The following is a 17464-nucleotide window of genomic DNA, read 5'->3' as shown; positions in this document are numbered from 1 at the left end:
ATTGCAACTTATCTGAACTTATCTGAACTTATCTGAACTTATTGGACCTGAAACTTAATTTTTTAAGTTGAACAGAACGCACCCTAAGAACTTGAAATCTACCTTGGATCATAATCACCATCTTTCTCTTTCTTCTTCCCAGCAGTAGACAGTGCCAAAATTTTTTCTGAAGATGCGACACTCTTCACCTTCTTCGACTTCGGGCTACATTACAATTACAACAACAAAAACGCTAAAAATTTGAAGAAAAAAAAATTTGCAGCAAAAATCAAACGAAATTATACTTAGAATCATCATCTCTGATCCTCTTTACCATATTTGCGATGCAACAGTAATGAATTACGAACAAAAAAACACGCTAAGTTTCAACAGCAGAGAAGCAGAAAAATTCTAGAAATAATCAGTAAATAATATATCGGTTTCTTTGAAAAGAAGAAGAATTAGTTTTAAAACTAGCGAGAATCAAGCAGATATCCAAAAAACAGTTTCAAACTCGAAAAAAGATAATGACCTAATAACCGTTAAATGTTTTTTCTAAAAATAAACAAAACTGCTGATCAACAAAACAAATATGAAAAAAAAAGCCCGCGCGTTTTTGATGGGCTAAGCCCGTCCGACGGAAGGTATTGGGTCAGACGGTCTGACCTAATACTTTCACTTAATAAATAGTTTTTGACAAAAAAAATCCAAATAGATTTCCTAAGGAGCTTATCTTAGAGCACGACACTTACTTTGGCGGTAGGACCAATCGTGGAATTCTCATGAAGTTAATTTTTTGGAGAAGAGTTCCTATAAGGCTGACATTTATGTCATTGGTTGAAATTTTTTTATGTTCACCTAAGACTTTATTTTTAATTAAGTTTAGTACAGTTAGGTTCAGTGCAGTCCAATTCAATATTATTATTACTATTACTATTATTATTATAGTTATTTCAATTCAGTTCAATCTCGTTCAATTCAGTTCAGTTTAATTCAAATAAATTTAAAAGAACTAGACCTAAGTAGTTTCAGAACTTTAAAAAACTTATCTTGCAAATGCTTCTTAAAATCTTAACAAAACTTCCTGGGAAAGTACCAGCGGAGTGTACGTTCTCGTAAGTCGTAGGAAGGGGTTTCTTTTGGTCTCTCTTCTGTCTTCTCACCCTCGTTTGATGAACTTGCTTAATTCATTAGACTTCTTCTTCTCAGTTCTCACCCTCATTTGGTGGACTCGCAGTCTCGCATAGAGAAAGTGCGAAGAGAAAGTTCATTAGACTTCTTCTTCTCAGTTCTCACCCTCATTTGGTGGACTCGCATAGAAAAAGTGCGAAGAGAAAGAGCTAGGATTTAGACTGATACTTTTGAGAAGAAACAAGAATTTGATTTTGATTCGAGTAAAATTAGGTCTAGGATTCGGTTGCATAAAGGTAGAACGAAGCCAATTGATGTTCTTACTTACTATTGCGGCGTATCGGATTAATTTGATATGGAATTGGATGAACCTCGCATGTTTTTAAAGGTAAGATGATAGTTTTTTTTTTGTTTGCAGATATTGTTTTGGAGTGATTTGGATTTGCATTGTCTCTGCATTTGTTTTGGTGATGGATTTTGTGTTTCAAGTTTTTTTTTTTCTTTTGAATTTGCAGGATGTTATGCATAATTGAACTGTTAAAGAATTTGAGAAATTTACATGATGAAGTATTATGCATGGATTTTGTGTGCTGTTAGGTTGCGTTTGGATATCCATATTTCATTTCAAATAGTACATTTCAATTTCGGAATTCCAATTTCTGGAATTCAATTCCAAGTCTAGTGTTTGGGAAACTTAAGAATTTCAAATTTGGAATTTCAAATTCCAATAAGTTGTTTGGGAATTCATAGAATTTCAAATGTTGAATTTCAAATTCAAATACTGTTTTGGCAAACCAAGTTAAATTTTAGAATTGTAATTCGATCCTACAACCAACAAAATAGAACTACTAATCACTAATACATAATAAAATCCAGTCTAACTTTTGCTCCTCCGGTAGATCTTCATCGTTGTCCCTTGCACGTTTCCTTGACTCTTGTATACTCACCTCATCCGACATTTTTCAAATTTATGTGTAAAAGATTGGCAATATTCATTTGGAATAAGTATAAATTTTCCTCAATGTACATACAACAGTAACTAACTATTTGGTGATCTGCTTTATTATATTACCAATGATAGCAACTGAAATTCTTAGCAACTTGAAATACCTTTCTCCTTTTATATCTAGTAAAAAGCTTCATGATAAATATTGTTTTTATTCCCATGTTAATGCTCTTAAGATTTGCGTCACTTTACTACATTTTTGGTGTATATAACAGCAATAAAATTACTAGTTTGCACTGGGCAAGAGCACAATTATGTTTACACCCATTCATCTTATGATAAATGCAAATAACCAAGTAGGCTGTCTATTTAGCAAATTACAGTCCAATATGACGGCTTTACTAGGCTGTTGGTGAACCCATAGGAGAACAAATACTGTGGTACTTAAATTGTCCAAATCATGAGCATACTAATAGTGTGTTTGGTTCATTTTTAGTAAAGGAAAGAAAGGGAAGAGAAAGGAAGAGAAGAGAAAGGAAAAGAATGGAAGAGAGAAAAAAAACCTTAATTTCCCATGTTTGGTATAAATTTTCTCTTTCCTTCCGAATTCCCCCGCTTTTGGGAGGAAAGGAAAGTGAAATTTTATTAAAGATTCTTTCCTTCCAATTCCTCCCATTTCCTTTCACTTAATTTTTTTTAATGAACCAAATATTGAAAAGTAATAAATTTCCTTCCACTTCCTTTCCTTTCCTTCCAAATTCCTTCTACCAACCAAACAAACTGTAAAAGAATCTAAGAACAAATTAAAATCAGTGTTACAAGATCAGCAACTGAAAACTTCCATATCTTAATGTTACAGAAGAGCGTGCAAGAAATTATTTGATTACAACCAGCAATAACATTATTAGTTTGCAGTTGGTCTCTCTATTTGCAAGCTGAGAAGCAAAGACTAAAAAAAACCCTAATTAATCTCAAGATGTAAATAAATAATATATAGAATCGAAAATTGAATCAATTACACAAACCTAAAACAATATTTATAACTCAACCATAAACAATCTCGCAGCAAATTCAAGGTAAAAAAGTTAAGAATTGAGAAACTAACCTTAAAAATAAGATTTCGCAATGTAGGAGGAGAGAGAAAGCTCGTGATGTGTTGAGGAGAGAGAAAGCTCGCGATGTGTTGAGGAGAGAGAAAGCTTGAGGGAGACAATGAAAACGAGTTACCGAAGAACCATGAAACCAGATATCCGAGCTCGAAAAATCTCCAATGGAAGAGAGAGAAAATGAGTAAATAGTTTTGTCGTGATGTTTTGGAGATGAAGAGATGAGGTTTGGATTTCAAATGATAGTAATTTACCATGGATTTCAAATGATATGGGCTGAGGTATATTTAATATGTGTAGGGAATTGGGCCCAAATCCAATTCCAAATATTTTAGATTGCCAAACATGTGAATTGGCCCAATTACAGCATTTCAAATGAAATGTTTGTATCCAAACAGGCCATTAAAGAATTTGAGAAAGTTACCTGATATAAAAATGCATCTTGGCTTAGGGCTATACTAACTCTTGTTGAATATTGGGAGGTGTTGGAGTTAAGGCTTGGAAAAGCCTTGGCTCATTTTGTTGTTTGTCCCACATTGCTTGTGGGAGGGAATCTTTTCATGTTTTTATATTTCCTCCCTCCTTCCATCTATTGAGTTGGTTCTAGAGATGCTTTTGTGGTTGGATGATAGGTTTGGTTTGGGCTTGCTATCACACGCGCGCCGCCCGCCCGGACTGGGCCATGGGCCTTGGGCTTTGGGGAATAAACTTAACTTAACTAAAGTTTTGGACCCGGGAGCTACGCGTGTGTGGCTGTTGGAATTCTGTAACGTTTTGACCGTTACAGTATTCATGGCAATCCCTAATTATCCGCCCATTGATTTCTGTCTTGATTGTTGTCCGTTTTTGGTTTGATTTTTCCCTATAAAATCAGTGCCTTCTGTTCAGTCAAATACAATCTCTTTCTTTTTCCTTCTCTTCTCTTCTCTCTTCCTGGGTTTTCGTGCTTACCTCCAAAGCTCAGTTTGCTAGTGGTGGCATTCTTTGCTACTGTGTTAACCTTGGGGAGCATTCCGGCCACGTTCGATAACCACCAGTGTCGGGCCGTAATTGCTTTCAAGTCAGTGGTCTCCTATCACGCCACAGTTTTGAAAGCTCTATTTCTGCCTTTGCGAATCTTTTATTCCAACAGGAGGTATAGTTGATTCTTCGGCTCAATATGTCCACTAGATTGAAATTTCTGCATTTTGATATTAAGTGTCATAAAATTATTGTTTAGCTTGAAGTGTCGTAAGTCTAGTAACAGCTTTGCAGAAGTTACATCATTTTTCATTTCATTTAATGGGCTGATAATTTGAGATGATTTCGAGTGACTTCCCATTTTCTGTTGGAAGATACAAAGGAAATAGTTTTGTTTAGGAAAGCAATGAGGTATTTGTTGGGGAATTAAACCAATTATCTCTGTGCTATTAGGTGGTCTTGCTTAGGTTCCTAATCTGCGCATTTCTCCTTGTTCTGTAGGTTATGCAGTTCTGCTGACTTGGCCGTTTCCACTTTCATAATTTATCGCCAATAGGATAAAGTTTAAATGCCCATTGAGGATTTTTTTTGTCAATGGACTCCATTTTATAGTGGAATAAATTCATGAGTGATTTTAGAATTTGACATGAATATAGAAGTTGATTTGGTTGTTGATTTTAGAATTAGAGCTGGGCACTTGGACTGAGATGCACGGACACTTTCTTGAGATTTTGGTGCTGAGACTTGAGAAAAGGATGTATGATTTGAAGAGGCAATTTGTTGGCGGAGAGCTTAGATTTGTTGGGGAAAATACAAATGAGAAGTTCGTAGAAAGAGAAAGGTCGAATACCAAACGGTTTGGTAGCGAACAAGAGAGATCGGGATACTTTGGTTATTCCACTTATGTGGACCCATATTTAATTATCTCTAATTCTTTATTGTTTGGTGGCAAACCGTTTGTTGTTTAGGCACACTCTTTTCAGTAGTTACTACATTCGATATATAACTATATATTGAAAAGTGCTATTTGTACTTATGATGTCTCTGGAATGAAGAAATTTGAAGAGATTGGAAGGAGATGTAGATTGCGGGAAGAGAAGGGGAGGGAAATGAAGCAATATAATTTCCTCTCTTCCACCTCCTTAAGTTGGAAAGAACCAGAGGGAAACTACAAGTCAAGGTCTCCCTCCCTTGATCTTCTTTTCCCTTTCGCCCCCTTCCCTCTTACATTGGTGTCCAATTACACTGTTCATGTTTAGAAGGTAAAGTCAAGCAATTTCTGATCACCAAAAGGATTTGATTCCATAGTGGTTCCAAAACCACTCCTTGTGACACACCTCCATTTTTTTCATTACATGCATTTCTGAATTGGCATAGATATTTAGAGGGGAGAGCGAGAAAGAGAGTGATAAAAGATACAGGACCCATGTGATGAAGGGGAGAGTGAGTAATAAAAGTTTGCTGAGGAGGGAAATGTTGCATATATTCTTTGAACATCCAGAAATGGGAAATGTTGCACGTATTAATAAGTGCAGGAAGTATATGTTTGGAGATGATTACTTGCATACCTCAGGAAACTTGACTTTGCCTCGTACAAGTGAGGTACATCATAAATTTTATACAGGTCAGAGCGGAACTTCTAAGGACTGCATGCCCTTGTCCCTCACTCCCTCCTTCCCCCCTTCCCCCCTTCCCCCAACCCTTATCGGTTAGCAGTTCTTAGGGTAGGACTGGTAGGCGCGTCCCTCTTTAAACCAGCGCAGTTGCAATTGTAGTAGAGAACCTCTTGCTGGCACTTGTGTTTCAGTGCTTCAAAATTAGGCGCTGGCTTAAATTGCTTTTCCATTTATATCTAGCGTGCCCTGCCTTGTTGTTGGGCAGATTTTGTGAACTCTTAATGGATTTGAGGTACGTAACTTGTGTCATAGTTTCTTACTCACGGCTCTCCACTTATTTTGACTTAATTTGTGGATAGTGACCTGTCGGCCTTCCTCCTGTCAATATGCTCAGCACTGGAGTCAATATGAAGTATCTGAATTTTGATTTTCTTTGTCTTGATAACTATTAATATAATCGCTGAAACAATTCTCTTTGATGTGGGAGTAAATAGTCGGCCCAAGATTAGATTAGTCTTGATAGTTGATAGTTATTGGATATGGGTCTTTTTTTACTGTTAACTTCGAAAAGTTTGCGATTTAGATTTTAGAATATGTAGTATTATGGACTTACATTATACGTGTTTGATGAATTGGCTGTTTTATTGTCAGCTGCTGACAAAACGCATCAATCCATGGATCTATGCTGCTGGTAGTTTATGGATGTATCTTAAGGAAGTTTGATTACCTTGATTTCTTAAATTTGGTGGAATTAATTGCCAAAAGTGGAAGTTTGCTTTGAGAATAAAAAAGTTCCATGACTTAACATTAGTGTAGGATTGATTTGCCGGTATATTATATTAGTTAATTTTAGTTTAGGTAGAAAATTCTTTATTTTAAGTCTTTTTATATCTAGGGATTATGTTAGTTGAATAACCCTATATAAAGGGTCCAATTCCATTGTCACTTCCAAATCAAACTTCACTAAGGTTTTATCTTTCTCCTTATCTATGGATTCTCAGTCCGGTGTCAACACTTCCTCATTCGCTTGGACTGCAGGGGTTTGATAGTAAATATACTACGTAAATAAATTTCTTAAGTCAAGCTTCCTAAGCTGTGTATATCTAGGTATCTTTAGCATACTTTCCTTCTATACCTGGTTTCTATGAACTTTGTTATGTAATGTGAATACAGCATGAAGCCATGAACCCTCTTTAGGGATTCAATCATACTCTAGCAACAACGGCAAAATAGAAAGGATATCTCAAAAAAAAATATCCATGGAAGAACACATTAATACAGCCTCAACTAATTGACCCTTCATCATATGTAAAAAAGCACAAAAAAATTATCCTCGCTTTCCCCTTTTGCTTAGTTCAATTAATCAAAATATTCTTGATCATCTTCAGCAAGTACCATCCTACTTAGAGGACTTGGTCCAAGCTTTTTCCTCCTCAAAGCAGCTCTTTTTCTTATAATCTCCATCTCATTCCTCCTCCTAACTTGCATCATTGCTTCTTCTTCCACCACAAAACGCCTCATTAAAACGTCATCAGTCAATGATTTTCCTCGAAAGACTCTTCTTCCCTCGGTGCTATGCCTGCCACTTGGAATTCGCCATTCTTGTGGCGTAGGGGCTGCTGTAGGAGGTGGTGGGGTGAAGGGTTTTGACCGCGGATAAGTATAGCTTCTCCTAGGAGGAACATCAGCACTGAAAACTTCATTGTAGGAGGAAATAGGAGCACATAAGCATACTCTTGTGAAAGAAGTGGCAACTCTTAGTGAGGTACTCTTTTTGAGTTTTTGTTTGCTAGAATTTGTTGTTGGTTGGACTTCTGTGGTTTTAATGGTTTTCCATAGAGCAGAATTTGCAGTTGATGGTGATTTTACAATAATCTTCCATAGGGTTGTCATCTCTATTGCTCTTTGATACCAAGGCTTCCTGGAAATGGATAGAAACAATGTAAGAAAAATATAAAAAGGAGTGATAGAGTGGATATTTGAGTGAACATCACATTTCTTTACACCATTCAAAAATTCAAAGATTTTCCTGATAAACTTCCTCCATCTTTTTTTATTGGAACAATTGATTTTTCACGCTTGTCAATGCACAACTTTTACTATTAATATCTTTAATTACTTTTTAGTAAAAAATATACAAATTTGATACTTTGAAAGTATATATATTTATCAAGACGAATCTAACTTGACCTCACATGACTATATTTTTCCTTGCATACAAATCACAATAGATAGTGAAATGTTGGTGTGTGAATAGTGTAAAAATCTCATTGTTGCAATAGGAAACGAACGGAGGTAGTATAAGTTTATTGGCTTATTGCACCAAGGGGCTACCAACCAAATACCAATAGCAGTGAACTGGAAAGTGGAAAGGAAGAGTAAGAAGAAACAGAAGTCTTGCCAAATTCATACCCTTTAATTCTTTTGTCATGAATTCTTGAACAATTTAAGATGATGTATTGAAATCAGGGACGGAGCTACACAGTAACAAGGGGTAGAACATGCTACCTCTATTTTAATTGATTTTTTCTTTTTAAAAAAAAAAAGGAAAAACAAAGAGAGAGAAATGAATGTGCCGGTGATAGCGTGAAGCCCTCGAGTTCGAATCTAAACGAAGCTGGATTCTTGATTCGTTGATGTCAGCTGAAGAGAGAGGAGGTATTGAAGCGGGATTTAGACTTCGTTGACGTTCGCCGACGTTCGTGGATGACGAGCGACAGCGTGGCGTGGTCGGCATTGTGCAAGGGCATGGATTTCAAATTTCTCTCCCCTGGCACCAAAAATGATGACCAGTAGTACCCTACACTAGAAACAAGAGAAAGGAGAGTGGAGACTGTGGAAGAACGAGGGAAGCGGTGTTGGGGGAGGAGAAGAGAGAAAAGAGGGGTGAACACTCCTAATGGGTCAGCGTGGCTGCGTTGCCGACCGACCCATGTTGTATTGGTTTGCCTTTCTAAATGGCCCAAGAAATGCTAATGGAACTAAATTCTTCATAATATTGACATGAGGTTCTTGTTAGAGAGAGTAATCAATTAATCATGTCCTTTTTCACTTGTGAATTCCTTTTTTATTTATATGAATTCAAATCCAATTCTTCCTTCGACTCAAACTAAGCAAAAAAAAAGTCTAATATATTGAGAACGATTTGTTTTTAGAGGTAAAATTTGATGCGCTTGTAAATTAGTTCCAACATTTGAAAACTTGCCCGAGACAATTGTAATCTTCTTTTATTAATATACATGGAGGTTGTATTTGGATTTTATAACATTTGGGATTTAGTAGTTACATTATATTTGATACTCCATATCGCAATATTACGCTACCCCTCACTTCAAATCCTGAATTTACACCTGATTGAAATATAATCCTTATTTCCTAGGGCTACATTTAGAGTGCACGGTAACGATTACATAAATTTGCATGTGATGCTATAGTTACTAAAAATTGTTGCATCGCACTCACAAATCTCAAGTGTAGAGCATGAATACCAAGTGGGACCAAGGAACAACGGACTAATTGTTAAAAAATTGCCAGGACTAGACCTCGAAAGTTTTTGAAATGTTTACAAGTTAATTATTGTCCTTAGACGTAAAATATGCGTTAAATTATGTCGTCAATATCTATTATCCTTAAGTTTATCATAGTATCTTTTTTTTTTGAGGGGAGTTTATCATAGTATCTTTTACTCTTATGTAGAGTATAGCAATGGGCATTACTATTTACTTCCAACGAAATTAATTACCACCATGCTTTACTCCTTCAGAATTAAGGATATGGCGTAGTTTACTTGAGAAATTTACTAAAGTTTTGACCATTTGATCTGTCCTATCAATCTTAATAAGTGAGAGTATTATGGGAACTTTATTCACTATTCATTATTATTAGGGATGGCAATGGGTCCAGGACCCTACTCAAAACCATCCAGGCCCTACCTTAAAATTAGGATATGGATCTTAATTTTTTGGACCCTATGGGTAAGGGAAGGGTATGGGTCTTGATCCTATTGGGTAAGGGTATGGTATGAGTCTACTCCTCAAATACCCATACCCTACCCATAGACCATTCACCCATCAAAATAAAATATTTATTTTTTATTTTTTAAAATTAAAATAAATATAGATATAAATATAACCTTCCAACTTCTAGCACACTTCCTATAAATTAAAACTTTGACCCTCCCTCACTTACTAGCCGCAAATCTCACGAACTGACTCACAGTCTCTCTCTCTTGAACTACTCTCACTCTCTTGCTCTACTCTCCGATCTCTTACTCTCCACTGGCGAATCAGCAACCAGCCAACATGGTAGAAGTGTAGAACTAATTGCCTGTGATGATTTTTTTTAGAAATGAAGTAGAAGTGTAGAACTAGTAAAAGCTCATTGCAAAATTAATATATAAAATTGGGCTTAACGATTATATATACATGTGATAATGTACGCGGAATTGTTTTTTGTGTTGGACCTATTTTAGACCCTAGACCCTACCCAGACTCTATCGGACCCTACAGGTACGAGTACGGGTACGGGTCTTAAAAAATTTTACCCTATGGGCATGGGTCTATATACAAAAATTAGGATATGGATATGGGTCTAGCCTTACCCTACTAGACTCTGCCCATTGCCATCCCTAATTATTGTATTAAGACATGTGGTAATTTTTTGTCGATATTATATACTTCCTTCCTTCTTTTCCTATTGCAAGTTTGCAACATTTCCTCTTTCGATAACAAAAACAATTCAATTGGACTATGTTGTCTTTATTAAGTCTACCTAAATCCATTATTTAATTACGCACCAACCAATCACATAGGTTCTTTTCGCCAAACCTCACTATCTTTATAATTTTCTTAAAAAATCCGCACAAATCATATGTTGCAATAGAAAAATAACGAATGATGTAGTTACATGACTATTATTTTCAAAGTTACTCATAATAATCCATGCTTGATAAGGATATACCACAAAGAATTGAAAAGGATTTACGGTTTACCACAAAAGTTAATTGTGAACTTTTATTTCAGAAGAGATGAAATTATGAAGTTAAACATAAACTAATGCAATCAACCAAAGCTTGAACGCAAGGATCCACATGAATCATAGTAGGCTCTTTAGGATAATATCTCCTAGTTTAAGAATAATATACTCTATGCAACCATTGCAGTACTATACTATTCTAGTCCTATGCTCAAATCTCTGATGACCCCTACCACAGTTGATTTGTGTCATGGTGTGTGTGAACATAATTTAACCTCAGAAAAAGACTACAACTAATGGGTTTTATCAAAGTCACATGTTGTTGTATCAGAAAAATTGTCAAATTTTCTAATAAAATCATATTGATGTTGAATTTTCAAACAAGAAAATCATTATAAAGTTGTTTTACATGGTAAACATATTCGTGATTGTGAAGTTTTGACGGGTTGAGACGATGTGACAATTAATTCTACACTAAGAGAGTATGTAATACTAATATGAAACAAAATTGTTGGAGAATATGCATTATGCAAGCATCACATTGTCGAACAATTAAGCAAGTAAATATCTGTAAATACTAAGATAAGAAAACATTCATGGGATTGTAATCATAATGCAAGGAAATAAAAAAAGAGTATAATAATTACCTTGTTCTTGAACTCTTGGGATCTTGCATGAACAAAGCACCCAGAAGAAAGAAGCAGTTTTTGATGACAGAGCAAGTTCATTTGTGTACCCACAGAAACAGAGAAAAGACAGAAACATACAGAGATAGATAGAGAGGAGAAAAAGAGATTCAGAGAGAAACTTTAACTTCAAAAAATGTGAAGAGGAAAAAACATGGGTTGCCAACTTGGTAATGTGACCTTCTTTAAGTTATTTACTTTTTTTCTCTTTTTATTTTTCTTTTTTTTATAATTTTTTTTAAAAATTCAAGCAACTTCTTTGATAAAAAATAGCAGGCTTCATTGTTGTTCAGAGTGATTCAAAATGGCCCAAAAGGTTGAAAAAGTAAAGGTCTTAACATCCTTTTTCTTTTTTGCTTACTTTCAAAGAAAAAAAAAATGGTATTAGCAATAATATACCTTGTTGAGGATGTGGAAAGTATTCACACCCTTGCTTAGTAATCATGTTTAGCCTCTCTTTGTCTCTATGATTATGGGCATGTAATTCTGCTTCTGGTGATGGGACCATTTTTATTTTTGTTTAAATCTTTGGTCCCTATGTGATGATGATCATATGGTATTAAAAATTATGAACTTCCCAAATCTTTCCCAAAACACATAGTAGTAGTTATGAATAAATATGTATGTTTGTATGGTACTATTAATGATGCATTAGATGACAAATAGCCTCCATAGTCATCTTGATTTTGGCCAATTAAATTTTCATCTTCTATTATTATAGGTGAGTTTAGTATATAGATTTGAGAGTTGTATTCTGGTGGAGACATAGATATGAATGATTTTTGAGTGCTTTCACGAGAGAATGACTAGATATCTAAATGTTGGAAACATGAGTATGATATAATAATTAATTAGAATATTATAAGATTGTGGACCGCTATGCCTCGGTGGGATATTTTTTGTAATTCCAGTTGTTTTGTGTGTCCGCCATTCTCCTATTTCATATTTAAATATCTATAAATTTTCTTTCAACAAAATTTGACAAAAAAAAATTCCCTCCCATTCCCCTTGTTGAACCCCCCCCCCCCCTCCATATGCATCAATCTAGTCCTTCCCCTCTCCCCCCCTTTTCTAAAAACATGTTTTCCCTCAACTTAGCCATGACATCACATCCCTCATTATCTTCCTATAGCTCCACCACAAACCAACAATTTCCTACCCCTCATGCATTGCACTAGGTTTTACTAATCTTATATCGATGCCTCGGTGGGATATTTAAGTTTTTTTTCACACCCTTGGCTAAAGTCGGTTGCTTTTGGTATTGTTCGTTGATTGACATGCTTATCGGATACTTTCACCGCTCGAAGTCCTTAAAAAACACCACCTAAAGTATAAATACATTTTTCTCTTTCTTTTTTTTTCTTTTGTCTATTAGTGTCTCAAATTCCGGGGAATATTCATAAGTGGTTTATCAAAATTACCAAAAACAGTAAAGAAACTTGAATTTTGCTTTGATTTGGAATGAAATATCAAATAGCACAACAAAGAGAATTACTTTGTTGGAAATATTGATGTAATATAATTCATCTGTTTCATAATAGTTGCACCATTTGACATTTGATCACTATTCATCAATCAACTTTGATAAGCTTTTTCTCACCATTATATAAGAAAAAACATAGTCAAGTGAAATCTTGTTAAGTTTGTCTCAATACGAGGATTGCAAACATCAACTTTTTATAATTTTTACCTATACGCAATTAAAGATATCAAGTTTCAAAAAGCGTCTTGGCAAACTTGAAAATACAAACGGTACAACTATTTTGAAACGAAGGAAGTAGTAATTTGCACAAAGAACCCAACAATCATTGACTATAGCACACGCACAGAGGTGGCCACTTTCTTCTAGGAGATTATACAGTTTAAAGAATAGAGTATCTAATTATTTTTCGAGGAATTAAGATAAACTATAGAGAATGGAGGGTAGCATCATGATTAATCTGTTGGGTGGTTTATTATTATTTCCACGAGTAGTTCCAGTAAAAGGCTGCTATACATACAAAAGGCACTATGATTGACGATGCTGGATCAGGGAGATTGGAGTACTACATGAGTCTACAGTACCCAACAATTAGTTGCCAAAATAAGTGAATGTATACCAAACTCTAGCAATAGCATCAAGATCTTTTCAGCTTTATTATTTATTGGCTATACACTCTTACATCATGATTGAAAAAGATTTACTTAATGCATGTTACATCGTCATAGGAATTGATAGATTTGCAGGAAAATATATGAATGGCACATCAATTTATCATACACAAAATAGGAGTTATGATAAAACGCTAGCAGCTATAGACAAAAGTGTCTATAGCAGGACTAAAATGCAAATAAAACTTAATTCCTGCTATAAACACTTTCTGTCTATAGCTGCTAGCGTTTTATCACAGCTCCACAAAATAGTTGTCCTATGTCTTCTATGTTCACACATGTATAATAAGTTCTAAAAAAAACATCCAAGCTTGAATAAATCAGTGAGAAAGCAGTTTCAAATTTTATGAGATTTTAATTTGAGCCTAGAATATATAACACCATTTGTTGGAGGAGTTTGAGTTTTTCCCCGTTTAGGGCAAACTCGGTTCAAATAGCAAATAGTAGAAATATATTAGATTTCACATTATTGAAGGGAGTTCACAAATATGATTCTGTTATGATTTTATGTTCCTTCTTCATCAATGTTTGGTTCATAATAAATAGAAACTATTAAGAAACTCTAGCTTATGACAATTTTTAACATTAACGATTAAGAGCTATATGAGGCATGATCATGGCTTAGTGGTATTGACATTACATTATTCGATCCTAGAGGTCATGTGATCAAACCTCATCCTTTGCAAGAGGAGAGATCCTCAATTTCCCCCTTCTTTACAAGGGATTTCAAATATATATATATATATATATATATATATATATATATATATATATAGAGAGAGAGAGAGAGAGAGAGAGAGAGAGAGAGAGAGAGAGAGAGAGAGAGGGGAAGGCTCTTGTGAGAACACCTATCTTATATGAGAATGCTTTTTTATGTGAGAATAAATTTGGACCCTTTTAGTTTAATCGAGTCGCTCTCATTCCTTCCTTCATCACGCTCTCTTCACTTCACCCAGAAACTTCCCTCCCACCTCCTGACAACCTAATCCACCACCCGAATACGGGCCAAAATTCTAGAAATATGCATGCCTCCACTCACCTTCACCATAACACAAGGCAAAATCGTATCATGGATCAAATCTGACCATGGCGGCCACCAGTGGCGGATCCAGCGTGGGTTCAGTGGGTTCAACTGAACCCACGTGGATCCGGAACAAAAACAGAGAAACTGGGCAAAACAAAAGAAATAACATATATAAAACGCAACAAGTTATATCAATTAAATTCCCTGTAGTTCAGCAGTAAGGCAAGTATATTACTTTATGTTCTGCACTCAATGGTCTCAGTTTTGAATCTTGTGATGTGTTTTCCTTCTCTCTTTTTTTTTCTCCTCCCCTTTAGGCTTACTGCATTATCCTTGGTCTTTTTTTTTTTTTTTTTAATCCTCTCTTTATCTTTTAAGCTCTCTTATTTTCTATTAATCTCTCCCTTCTACCAAGTACAAATATAGTAAAAGGTAATGAATTTAGTTACTTTCTATTATCTTTTTATCAACATCATGTTTGTGCTAGCTAGTTATTAATTGATAAGTTAATTCAATGAAAAATTTCTTAATAGTAGTAGTTGATACCCAATTTGTAGTTTGTATAACTTTATAGCTTGTTAAAAAATTGAGTCTTTTATTACTACAAGAAATTAGTTACCATATTTTTTTTTGTAATTAAGAATGAAAACTTACCTAATTACAATTGTTGAAAGTTTATTTCTTTTTCCTTTTCTTTAAAAAATTGTAACTCCAAATAAATAAAAATTAATTTAAAATTTATGTTAAATTATTCCGAACCCACGTGACCCAATTTCTGGATCCGCCACTGGCGGCCACTTCACTGTCACCCATTGAAGTCGTCATGGCGGAATTGAAGTTTAGAAATTTTCGAGTTGTATCCCTTCATCCAACCTTCTACTGTGTTGCAATCTTTCCACATTCATTGCTTATCATTGAGAAAACAACTGTTGCATGAAAAAGTTCAATTTTTTGAGCCTAATTTTGTGGTTGGAAATGGAATTGGGGAAATTAGAATATGAGGTGGTTAGGGATTGTTCGACAGTGTTCGGATTTGGAGTTTATACTCCCAAACATGGATTAAATGTGAAAGATGAATGGAATTAAAATAAGTAAGAATTGATCATGTTATAAACCATTGTGCACACATTCTAAACTTATATGCACATTATCTGAAACTTTATGCACATGCTCTTAACTTTGTTCATATTCTCTTGTAGTTTGAGTTGTGAATAATGAACAATCTACTAGTTCAGCTACTGCTAACAATTTTGTCACTCCTCAAGTTGTAAATTCATCCAGTTCTATGGGAAACAGAACTGATTCCATGTTGCCTTGAGGAGTTAAAACCTATTCCGAGGATGAAATATAAGTAGTAGTAGAAGATGAAAAGGTCGAAAGTATGTTGTTTCAAAATAATGTACATCATGTTCCAGAATAATGTACATCATGTTCTAAATTAATGTACATCATGTTCTAAATTAATGAACAACATGTTCTAAAACGATGTATAACATGTTCTAAAACGAGGTAGATCATGTTCTAAAATGATATACATCATGTTCTGACCTACATCTATACTCACTTATGATATATGTTCTCACATAATGACCCATTCTCACCGGATGAGGAGGGTTCTTGTGAGAACACCTCCTCTATGTGAGAACACTTTTTTATGTGAGAACAAATATGGACCTTTAGATGTAATCTAATCTAACTATTCTAAATACACTTATGAGTAATGGTATTTTTGTAATTAGGTTTACCCTTACTCCCCTTCTTCCCCACAAACTTTCAAGTTTATGGCGTCATTTTTTTTCTCTCTCTAGGTTTTGCACAACTTTCTCTCTCCTCTATGGCGTCATTCATGGAGTGATTTTTCAAAGTTTTAGTTCGATATTTTGCGGATTCCACATTATTCTTTCCATAATTCAAGAGGTTTTACTCGACATTTTTAATTTGATATTCTTGACTTGCAGATTTTTGTTCGATTTTTTTTTTATTTCAATGCAGATTTTTGTTCGATTTTGTTCGATTTCAATGGCGTCATTCATCTTAAGTGCAAATTGTTGTTTGAATTTTATTTTCTTACTATATGATTTATCCTTTTTACCAACTTAAATGAATGAACGAAAGTAGGAAACCTTCCTACTTCATCAACTAGAAAAACAAAAAAATATTATAGTGGTATTGATTGAAATTTTGGTATTCCACATTATATCGTTTCGATTATAGTCACGTTATCACCATACATGATCAACGCATGCAAAATGTATATCATGTTCTAAATTAATGTATATCATGTTCTAAAATACTGAGCAACATGTTCTAAATTAATGTATATCATGTTCTAAAATACTGAGCAACATGTTCTAAATTAATGTATATCATGTTCTAAAATACTGAGCAACATGTTCTAAAACGGATACATCATTTTCTAAAACTACGTAGATCATGTTTTAAAACGTTGTACATCATGTTCTAAAATGTTGTACATCATGTTCTAAAACAATGTACATCATGTTCTAAAACGATGTACATCATGTTCTGAACTACCTTTATTCTCACATATGATATATGTTCTCACTCGAAATATTTCAGAACATAATTAAAATGAATTGAAACATGTTTGAAGTAATTCAAAACATGTTTGAAAAGTTTTTGAACACAATTAAAATAATTTGGAACATGTTTGAAATAATAAATAACATGTTTGAATAAATTTAGAACACACTTGCAATATTTCAGAACATCATTGAAATAATTCAGAAAATTTTTGAATAAATTTAGAACATAAGTTTGATATTTCAGAACATGTATATATGTATATGTATTGATTATACTCTCATGTTCTAAAAAAAAAATGTTTGTGTTCTAAATTTTAAAGTGTTCTCATATAAGTATGTGTTCTC

The 17464-nt window shown here is 34.4% G+C and overlaps 1 protein-coding gene and 2 long non-coding RNA genes across 3 annotated transcripts; 2 read left to right on the top strand and 1 right to left on the bottom strand.

Annotated features, from left to right (window-relative positions):
* The first annotated feature begins 1037 nt into the window (after nt 1-1037).
* Nucleotides 1038-9003, top strand: LOC109134624 (uncharacterized). Its single transcript, XR_007272554.2, has 2 exons — nt 1038-1498; nt 6390-9003. It is a non-coding gene; the product is annotated as an uncharacterized LOC109134624 (long non-coding RNA).
* Nucleotides 1852-5730, top strand: LOC125495994 (uncharacterized). The gene is made up of 2 exons (XR_007272553.2): nt 1852-3644; nt 4298-5730. It is a non-coding gene; the product is annotated as an uncharacterized LOC125495994 (long non-coding RNA).
* Nucleotides 6971-11992, bottom strand: LOC104889005 (uncharacterized). The gene is made up of 2 exons (XM_010674130.4): nt 11360-11992; nt 6971-7659 (listed from the first exon to the last, which is right to left on the bottom strand). The coding sequence occupies exons 1-2, from the start codon at nt 11386-11388 to the stop codon at nt 7098-7100; spliced, it is 591 nt and encodes a 196-aa protein (XP_010672432.2). The 5' UTR covers nt 11389-11992; the 3' UTR covers nt 6971-7097.
* Nucleotides 11993-17464: the final 5472 nt, after the last annotated feature.

This window comes from Beta vulgaris, chromosome 3, assembly GCF_026745355.1.
Source record: "Beta vulgaris subsp. vulgaris cultivar EL10 chromosome 3, EL10.2, whole genome shotgun sequence".
NCBI lineage: Eukaryota > Viridiplantae > Streptophyta > Magnoliopsida > Caryophyllales > Amaranthaceae > Beta > Beta vulgaris.
The sequence above is the reverse complement of the archived record's forward strand: the minus strand, read 5'-3'. Positions and strand labels throughout refer to the sequence as shown.